Here is a 10,176-nt window from a genome sequence, read left to right on the forward strand (position 1 = left end):
CAGAGATAGACGACAGACATTAACATTTATGTTAACGGTCTGTCACAAGAGACTATACTCTAGAGGACTGTGATGTCACTCTTTCCTAAGGCTGGTCTGGACGAGTCGCCCCTGCTACCCAAGATGCTTGTTCTGCCAACAGCTGCAGGACAAGCGACCTTGAAGGAAGGGAGGGGGTGGGATTACCGCTTTCATCAATGTTCTCTTTTGTATTTCACACTGGTCTGTATTTGGCTTTGTCTGGTCTGTATTTGGCCATATCACGCTGGAGCGCAGCTCAAATTGCAGCAGATGTGGTTTGATACTCATTACTATGGCGGGGTGGTAATAAAGCCATCGTGCTATGGTGGCTGCATTTACTTCTAACACCCAGTTTGTGAACATATTGAAGACAAGGTCATTGTAAATAAGGCTTGTAAATAATCCTGTTTTGGTCTACTGTGTCTACTGTGTCTTTGACTTCCTGACATTGAACCTTATTTAAGTCCAAAGGTTTAACAGATCTGTTTGATTGGGTGGTTATGGGGGATGTAAATCTTGCTAAAAGACACAATAACTCACCTTTGGACTAATTAATTAATACTTTTAAGAAATATGTTTAATTATACATTTCAGACTTGCTGTAAAAGTAAAGCCAAGGACAACCTACACTGTAGAGCAGAGGGATCCGGTGCAGGACAGCACAATATTTTGACCATATTAGTAGACCCTGTCTTCACATTGCTGACATTGGGTACTGTAATAGATTTTACCACGGAGATATGGCCTGGAAAAAAACAAGCTCTGAATGAGCTGAGCCTTGCACTGGCCTCTCCAAGTCTTTCAAAGGGGACCAGGAGTGTTATGTGGATCCCTGCCACCGCATGTGACATTACACATCCCAAAATAGACCTTTTACCGTGGGGACATTGTTATGGATTAAATCATGTAAAAAAAAAAAATCTGCTGTTGTGAGCCAACGGCTCATGTCTGTTGTAGTGAAAACTACTTTGTGAGTGTAGATGTAGTATAAAACACCATTAATGTGTACTGGATCAAGAGTTTACTTAGCAACCACATAAAGGCTCCGCAGTCCAAAAATATCAGACTTTTAGAATGACAGTAATGACAGTTTAGCATACTTATCGACAGCTGACGGTCAACAATACCATCGGGGTTTGGCAATGGTTCTGACAGCTGCAAGGTGTGCAGACTTATGTTCCATCCCAGCAACACCCTATCACAGCTTATTGCGAAATAGACAAATTAGCCTACTCATTCGAAATTCATTGTTCGTTGTGTATTATACACCATTTTTTTCATAATCGTGTACATTACAGCATTTTCTTACGAATTCCAATTTATTGTGTCTAAAATAAGCTAGGTCAACTCTGTGGCTAACGTTAACTAGGCTGAAATAAGCTAGGTCAACTCTGTGGCTAACGTTAACTAGGCTAAAATAAGCTAGGTCAACTCTGTGGCTAACGTTAACTAGGCTAAAATAAGCTAGGTCAACTCTGTGGCTAACGTTAACTAGGCTAAAATAAGCTAGGTCAACTCTGTGGCTAACGTTAACTAGGCTAAAATAAGCTAGGTCAACTAAGTGGCTAACGTTAGCTAGGCTAAAATAACCATTTGCTAGCATGTTAAGGTTAGGGTTTAGTTAACATGCTAGCTAATTAGTAAGTAGTTGCACAGTTGCTAATTAGCTAAAGTTGTCAATGATGTGATTCTAACACGCAACATTTGGTTTGCTAGTCCTTTGCGTTATCCGTCCTGACCACCACCCTCCTATTGTTTCTGTCTTAAGTAACCTACTGTCTTTATCTGATTGAAATGCACTGTATATTAGTGTACTGTACACACACAAAAAAAACGAATTTCCAATAAATAATTTTGATGTTTTTCACAATAATCTGTGATAGTGGGTTGATCACAGCTCATAGTTTTCATTTAGATGAGCCAGGTGTGTTGATGCTGGGACTGGTTTAATAAAGCATGTGCACAGCAGCTCTCCAGTCAGGTGGATCGAATCCTGAGCTGACAAGGTCAAAATCTGTTGTTCTTCCCCTGAGCAAGGCAGTTAACCCACTGTTTCCCCGGGCGCCGATGACATGGATGTAGATTAAGGCAGCCCCCCTTCCCCAGCATCTCTCCGATTTAATTCTGCTTTCTTTTTTTATGCGGAAGACACATTTCAGTTGAATGCATTCAGTTATACAGCTGACTAGGTATCCACCTTTCCCCTTCCTGTCGAGGGCTTTGGTCCACAGCATTCATCGTCAGCACACCTTTACTCCTTCCTGTCCAGGGCATTCATCGTCAGCACACCTTCACCCCTTCCAGTCCACAGCATTCATCGTCAGCACACCTTTACCCCTTCCTGTCCACAGCATTCATCGTCAGCACACCTTTACTCCTTCCTGTCCAGGGCATTCATCGTCAGCACACCTTTACCCCTTCCTGTCCACAGCATTCATCGTCAGCACACCTTTACCCCTTCCTGTCCAGGGCATTCATCGTCAGCACACCTTTACCCCTTCCTGTCCAGGGCATTCATCGTCAGCACACCTTTACCCCTTCCTGTCCAGGGCATTCATCGTCAGCACACCTTTACCCCTTCCTGTCCACAGCATTTATCGTCAGCACACCTTTACTCCTTCCTGTCCAGGGCATTCATCGTCAGCACACCTTTACCCCTTCCTGTCCAGGGCATTCATCGTCAGCACACCTTTACCCCTTCCTGTCCACAGCATTTATCGTCAGCACACCTTTACTCCTTCCTGTCCAGGGCATTCATCGTCAGCACACCTTTACCCCTTCCTGTCCAGGGCATTCATCGTCAGCACACCTTTACCCCTTCCTGTCCACAGCATTTATCGTCAGCACACCTTTACTCCTTCCTGTCCAGGGCATTCATCGTCAGCACACCTTTACCCCTTCCTGTCCAGGGCATTCATCGTCAGAACACCTTTACTCCTTCCTGTCCAGGTACCGTTTTAACACTCCTTTACACTGCTCATTCCATTATGAGAGTCCTCCCTTGGCTGTGAAGTCAGTTTTTGACCTTTGTGGCCTACTGTACAGGTGTGCCCTCTGGCTTGGAGTGAAATGTATATAATTACTTTTACATTGATCTTTGTAAATCCCCCTCCACCTGTAATGGTTAAATTGAAGATTTGGTAAACTGATGTTAAGGGAAGCTTCTAACCAACTGTTTATCTTAGAGAAACATGCCCCTCAGGTGTCAAATATCAAGTATGCTACATCTCTTCCCATTCAAATATCTTTCATGTCATGAACTCCATTGAAATAATCTTCACGTGCGAAGGCTCTCGCTATCCACAAACGAGTCCAAGAAAATGTGTTGTGTCTCTGTGTGGCATCAGTGGCCAAACTTAGCTGTGTGCAAGTGTTGGCTGATAATCACTTCAAAGGTGTTAAACAATAAGCCTTGAATGCAGAGATGAGAATAGCATAGCCCAAGAAATGTAAAGATTGTTTGCCTTGCCTACTCAACATATGTCTCCTGCAACGCCCCCAATGGAGTTTCCAACTTGATTAACATTGTGACATTGTCACATCGTTGCACAGGTTTGGAGAATGTTGTTATCAGTTTACTAGTAGGGGATAGGATGAGACATCTAACATAAACAGAATGCCACATTAATTTAGCTGAACCAATTGGAAATAACTCCCTTTTATTGAACAACAGCTGATTGCAGAAGTTTGACAGAAAAGATTCACTGGATATTAAAAGCTGTGAAATTATTGACTTAAACATTTAAAAAATAAAATAAATATTATACCATGAACAAACACATCTCTTAACAACTACATACCGCAGTAGTATATCAAATCTTAGGGATAAATCTCAGATCTCCAATTTGGAAAAACAAATGAATTGTTTTGGCCACAGGATTGGTGGTTTCTTTTGGTATCATTTGAAAGGGTTACATGTGAAGCTTCGACAATACCTTGGTGAAACAATTTAAACAAGTGTTGTTAGTATCATTCACAGCAGCATTCAAAACACATGTTCAACATCATTCATATTTATCAATTTCACAATGAAAATGTGTATTTTTACTGTCGCAATCCCTAAGCACCCTGACACATTGTTCACTCAAAAGGCTAGTGGGCAGTGTAACAGGGGTGTTTATGCCAATTCAGTAATCTAATGTTTATGATCGGTTGGTTGAATTTGCATGCCAATAAAACGTATTGCCGTTGGCCACGCTTGTTGATAGCGGGAGATCGAATGTCAATTCTTCCCAGTCTAATATTTACATACAAGTTTAGTAGACCATGTTCTAAACTTAATCTCTGTATTCTATTCATGTAAATTAACATGTGTAGAAGTTTAGTATGTACAGCAGCAGAGGGTCAGTCACAGCGCTTTACTCTTGAAGCATGTTAGGGATAAAATCCCTTGCTCAAGGTCGACCGAGGTTTAAATTGTACATTTCACATTTTTAAGCTAGATTAGCTTGATTTCACTTTCCAGACGCAATGAAACCAACGGAATAGTCCCAAAAGTGTAAACCCAAACCGTCTGACACTCAAGGCAGGTTCAAGCAAATTCGATTTGAACCCAGGTGTGGAAGGCACCTGAGCAATTTGATGCTATTGTAACGTGTTAATTAAACTTACCGGAGACTAGCATTACTGCCACAACCCTATGGATATAGGCTTTAGTAAAGGATGAATTGACATGAAATGTTAATGAATAGGCTAAATTACTTTATTGTAACTATTCCGTATAAATGTTATATCAGTTTTATTGAAGGCAGCTCAGCTGCTATGCGGTTTACCGCAGAGGCAGCTAATATTGCAGTCAGCAATATGAGTGGATAACATTATTGGGTATCATTTTACAATAACACCTTATAATAAAGCACTTATAATGGATTATAACTAGTTTACTCATCATTTATTAATCATTACTCCCACATTTGTACATGTTAATAAGCTACTTGTTCACGCATTTATAAACACTTAACTTTTACAGTATGTCATAATGATTCGTAAGATGCTTAATATAGGTCCTTATAAAACCATTTACTAATCATTAGTTAAGTATTTTTTGCATAACCTAAAGTGAGGGCTATTTATACTTTACAAACGTTTCGAATGACCAGTGTAATTGCGCGCAAAAAGACATGCCATTTGTGGACATTCCTGCAGTAGGCTACCTGACGCTCCTTAATGTATGTCTCAGAATAGCCTAGAACATATCAACGGTAAAGAATAAGGAGTGTGATGCTCCTTGGCGTGGGAGGGGCTAGTGAAACACAGACACACAGAGATCTCTCATCCAATCCATTTCCTTCACCATGGTGGTCCATAATTAACTTTTGCTTGGTTGGCACTTTCGACCAGATATAAGGAGGCTGAGGCCCCAGCATCCATAAGTCAGATACCTTCTTCTTCTGTGGTAAGACTCTCTCTCAACCTCCTAAGATTTGTTTATTTGTCTCATCTTTGCGCTCATCGTCTGAGGTAGTAGCTAACTGCACTGTCTGAATTGAGTTTTTACATAAAGAAATGTTTTGCCTGTCTCTTGTAATATTGACAAAATGCAATGAAGTGGCATTGATTTAAAATGTAAAAAAATATTTGTTTTACTTAAAATCTGGCACTTTAATTCACAGTCAAAAGTGGTGCTTCTGCACTTGTTTGTAAATTGAGGGGTTGGTCTCGAATGTAACTGGGTTTTCAGAGGTATTATTGAAATTCTTGACAGAATGTCTAGTAACGTAAGTACCAAAAAATGGTATAATAAGTTAAAAAGTTACCAGTTGAACCTGTAGTTGAATTGGACATGGCTGTAATGATTTGGGTTGAATGTTGGCATTCAAATTGTTTTCTAGCCTTTCAGGGGACTAAATGATAAGACTTCAGAATTCACAACACCCTAATGTTTCACAGGCTCAACCAAGAAGTACAACTTCATCTGTAGGAGGGGAAAAAGAAGGTGAGACATTGTTTGAGCCTTCATATAAAAACGATGAAAATATACTGTGAGGGATATCGCTCATCTAACTGTTGAATGTGGAGGAAGCACCACAGAGTCACTCTAGTTTCTTGTTTCATCTCTTTCCTAGTAATCCGTCACCATGAGTACGGACGCGGAGATGCAAATCTACGGCAAGGCTGCCTTGTACCTTCGTAAGCCTGAGAGGGAGAGGATGGAGGCACAAGCAGCACCTTTTGATTCAAAGAACGCCTGCTATGTGACAGATGTCAAGGAGCTGTACCTAAAGGGTTTGGTCACTGCCAGGGCCGATGGCAAGTGTACTGTGACAGTCACCAAACCTGACGGGACTAAGGAGGTAAGTCTGATCTGAAAAGTATTCAAGTTCAAGTTTGTGCCATTACTCTATTTCTTGAAGAAAAAAAATCATAAAATTGATTTTAAAAAACAATATGAAAATCAGTAACAAAAGACAGATTAGTATTGTTTTTGTATAAACAGAATATAACCTTCAAGCACACAATTTTCTTACTGCTATTTAAAATGGCATGAATTATTGATATTGAGTAGTCAAGAATATCCATGTATGTGTCAATGGGTGATAACAGAGTAGTTGGATTAAATTAAAATATACATTTTTTGATCTAATTAAGGAGCAAAAGGCATTCAGTCATGTCCAGTTTGATCTGTGTGTAATGTAGATTCCTGACTGTTTCAGGAAGGAAAAGAGTTCAAAGAAGCAGACATCTATCAGATGAATCCCCCCTAAGTACGACAAGATTGAGGACATGGCCATGATGACCTACCTGAATGAAGCCTCTGTGTTGTATAACCTCAAAGAGCGTTATGCAGCATGGATGATCTATGTAAGAAACCTGCATAAACATACACACACACATACATCAACCTAAGAAATACACACTTCCAGTACTACACATACATCAACATAAGAAATACACACTTCCAGGACTACACATACATCAACTTAGAAATACACACTTCCAGTACTACACATACATCAACTTAAGAAATACACACTTCCAGGACTACACATACATCAACTAAGAAATACACACTTCCAGTACTACACATACATCAACATAAGAATACACACACAAAGTACTACACATACAGTGAGCTCCAAAGTATCGGGACAGTGACAGATTTTGGGGATTTGAATGATACAATGACTATGACGTTAAAGTGCAGACTGTCCGCTTTAATTTGAGGGTATTTTCATGAATATGGGGTGACCGTTTGGAAATTACAGCACTTTATGTACATAGTCCGTCCCCCCCCCCTTTTAGAGGACCAAAAGTATTGGGACACGTATGTATATCAAAGTAGTAAAAAGTTAAAGTATTTGGTCCCATATTCTTAGCGTGCTATGATTAAATCAACATTGTGTTGGATGCATTTGCTGTTTGGTTTGGTTATGTTTCAGATTATTTTGTGGCCCAAGAAAATGAATGGTAAATAATGTATTGTAAATAAGATTTGAATATGTTTTCTAAATACTCCTACATTAACGTGGCTCCTACATAATTACGGATAATCTTGAATAATGATGAGTGAGAAAGTTATAGACGCAAAAATACCCCCCCCCCCCCCCCCCCCCCAAAAAAAAATGCTAACCTCGCCCTGTTACTGTAATGGGGATGAGGTTAGCATGTCCTGGGGGTATGCTAACCCCCCACTGTTATTGTAATGGTGAGGGGTTAGCATGTCTTGGGGTATGCTAACCTCCCCTGTTATTGTAATGGTGAGGGGTTAGCATGTCCTGGGTGTATGCTAACCTCCCCTGTTATTGTAATGGTGAGGGGTTAGCATGTCTTGGGGGTATGATAAATTGACAGTCTGCTCTTTAACCTCATTGTCATTGTATAATTTCAAATACAAAGTGCTGGAGTACAGAGACAAAACAACAAAATATTTGTTACTGTCCCAATTACTTTTTGAACTGTAAATTAAATGGTAGAATACATGCCAATACAGTAGACCAACATAAGTATACCAAAGTACACCCACATCCTCACATAAAATCCAGGTAAAAGTCATTCTGATTTACTAATCCCTGAATTCAAATGAATCCCTTTCATCCAGACCTACTCTGGGCTCTTCTGTTGCCACTGGTGAACCCTACAAGTGGCTCCCCGTGTACGACGAAGAGGTTGTCAACGCCTACAGAGGGAAGAAGAGGATGGAGGCTCCACCCCATATCTTCTCCGTCTCTGACAACGCCTTTCAGTTCATGATGATTGGTAAGAGCTCTCATGGATGGATGGATGGATGGATGGATGGATGGATGGATGGATGGATGAATAGACGGATGGATGGACAGATGGGGGTAGGGAGGGGAATCTACTGTTTTCTCATGTATGTTAGTTTCATTAGTCTCCAATTGTAAAATATTGCTGTTACATTCAATGGACAACCTTCAATGTTATGTCATAATTATGTACAATTCTGGCAAATGAATTACGGTCTTTGTTAGGAAGAAATGGTCTTCACACAGTTCGCAACGAGCCAGGTGGCCCAAAACTGCTGCATATACTGATTGCACGGAACGCAAGTGACAAAATTTCACTCGTTAAAAGAAAGTCATGTTAGCAGGAAATATTAACTAAATATACAGGTTTAAAATATATACTTCTGTATTGATTTTAAAGAAAGGCATTGATGTTTATGGTTAGGTACACATTGGTGCAATGACAGTGCATTTCACGAACGTGCTTGTTAATCATCACCCGTTTTTGAGAAGTAGGCTGTGATTCGATGAGAAATCAACAAGCACCCCATGATTATATGCAACGCAGGTCACGCTAGATAAACTAGTAATATCATCAACCATGTGTAGTTTATTATTATGTTTAGATTGATTGTTTTTTATAAGATAAGTTTAATGCTAGCTAGCAACTTACCTTGGCTTCTGCTGCACTCGCATAACAGGTAGTCAGCCTGCCACGCAGGCTCCTCACGGAGTGCAATGTAAGGCAGGTGGTTAGAGCGTTGGACTAGTAGCGGAAGGTTGCAAGATCGAATCCCTGAGCTGACAAGGTAAAAATCTGTCGTTCTGCCCCTGAACAAGGCAGTTAACCCACTGTTCCTAGGCCGACATTGAAAATAAGAATTTGTTCTTAACTGACTTGCCTTGTTAAATAAAGGTAAACAAAATAAATAATGATGAATAAATAAAAATCGGCCACAATCGGTGTCCAAAAATGCCAATTACCAATTAATATGAAAACTTGAAATCGGCCCTAATTAATCGGCCATTCCGATTAATCGGTCGACCTCTACTATGACTGCAATAATGTACCCATAATGTTGCAGGAGTATGATAAGCAAAATGTTTTTTTTTGGGTTACAGATAAGGAGAACCAGTCTGTCCTGATTACGTAAGTTTTTATAAATACATGACATTAAGAATGACCCCTGGATATTGCTATGTGCAATAATACATCAATGAGTGGGAATTTGTTAATTATTTACTTTTGTTAGAAAACAGGTCAACAGTGTATATTCTAATGCTATTTCTTAGTGAAAGCCAATCTGACGCAATCTGTGACTAAAGCCCCTCTTTCTCTGTCATATTAACCAGTGGAGAATCCGGTGCAGGAAAGACTGTCAACACCAAGCGTGTCATCCAGTACTTCGCCACCATTGCGGTATCTGGTGCCAAGAAGGAAGTAGACCCCAGCAAATGCAGGTAGGTTGTGCCTTAACACATTTCAGTTTGGTGGGCTGTAAACGTTTTTCTCCAGCGGTGAATCTTGTTTCAAGAAAGGGTTTACCAGTTTCTAAGCAACTTGTGTTTGTCTCAATCAGGGGTCTCTTGAGGATCAGATCATTGCAGCTAACCCTCTGCTGGAGTCTTACGGTAATGCCAAGACAGTGAGGAACGACAACTCGTCTCGCTTTGTAAGTTTGAAGGACATACTGTGGAAGTGACATTATATTTGGAAAAAAAAACATTTCAGTAGTTTCTTATAGTTATAACAGTCCAACAAACTAACATGTCAAGGGGTTCTATCAAATACCTATTTCTAACCCCCATGCTCTACTACAGGGTAAATTCATCAGGATTCACTTCCAAGCAGGCAAACTGGCTAAAGCTGATATTGAGACCTGTGAGTTGGTTTTTGATTGTTTCTCAATGCTTTCTTTAATTCACACAGAATATTTTTGGGAGATCATGTCATCGTATGTAATGTTCTCTT

At 40.1% G+C, this 10,176-nt stretch overlaps 1 protein-coding gene and 1 long non-coding RNA gene across 2 annotated transcripts; both read left to right on the top strand.

Annotated features, from left to right (window-relative positions):
- The first annotated feature begins 5,397 nt into the window (after positions 1-5,397).
- LOC116358569 (uncharacterized) lies at positions 5,398-8,102 on the top strand. The gene is made up of 5 exons (XR_004206317.1): positions 5,398-5,416; positions 5,911-5,956; positions 6,087-6,314; positions 6,675-6,822; positions 8,060-8,102. It is a non-coding gene; the product is annotated as an uncharacterized LOC116358569 (long non-coding RNA).
- LOC116358568 (myosin-2-like) lies at positions 8,097-10,057 on the top strand. Its single transcript, XM_031809866.1, has 5 exons — positions 8,097-8,217; positions 9,327-9,354; positions 9,558-9,665; positions 9,785-9,877; positions 10,026-10,057. Exons 1-4 carry the CDS (start codon positions 8,157-8,159, stop codon positions 9,852-9,854), a joined length of 267 nt encoding a protein of 88 aa, XP_031665726.1. The 5' UTR covers positions 8,097-8,156; the 3' UTR covers positions 9,855-9,877; positions 10,026-10,057.
- Positions 10,058-10,176: the final 119 nt, after the last annotated feature.

This window comes from Oncorhynchus kisutch, linkage group LG30, assembly GCF_002021735.2.
Source record: "Oncorhynchus kisutch isolate 150728-3 linkage group LG30, Okis_V2, whole genome shotgun sequence".
NCBI classification, from domain to species: domain Eukaryota; kingdom Metazoa; phylum Chordata; class Actinopteri; order Salmoniformes; family Salmonidae; genus Oncorhynchus; species Oncorhynchus kisutch.

What these genes read in the sequence shown, in the direction of transcription:
- LOC116358568 (XM_031809866.1), top strand. Translation starts at nt 8,157, where the DNA reads ATGGAGGCTCCACCCCATATCTTCTCCGTCTCTGACAACGCCTTTCAG. An exon ending in CTTTCAGTTCATGATGATTG is followed by an intron (nt 8,218 to 9,326) that starts GTAAGAGCTCTC and finishes TTTGGGTTACAG; the next exon opens with ATAAGGAGAACCAGTCTGTC. An exon ending in GTAGACCCCAGCAAATGCAG is followed by an intron (nt 9,666 to 9,784) that starts GTAGGTTGTGCC and finishes TGTCTCAATCAG; the next exon opens with GGGTCTCTTGAGGATCAGAT.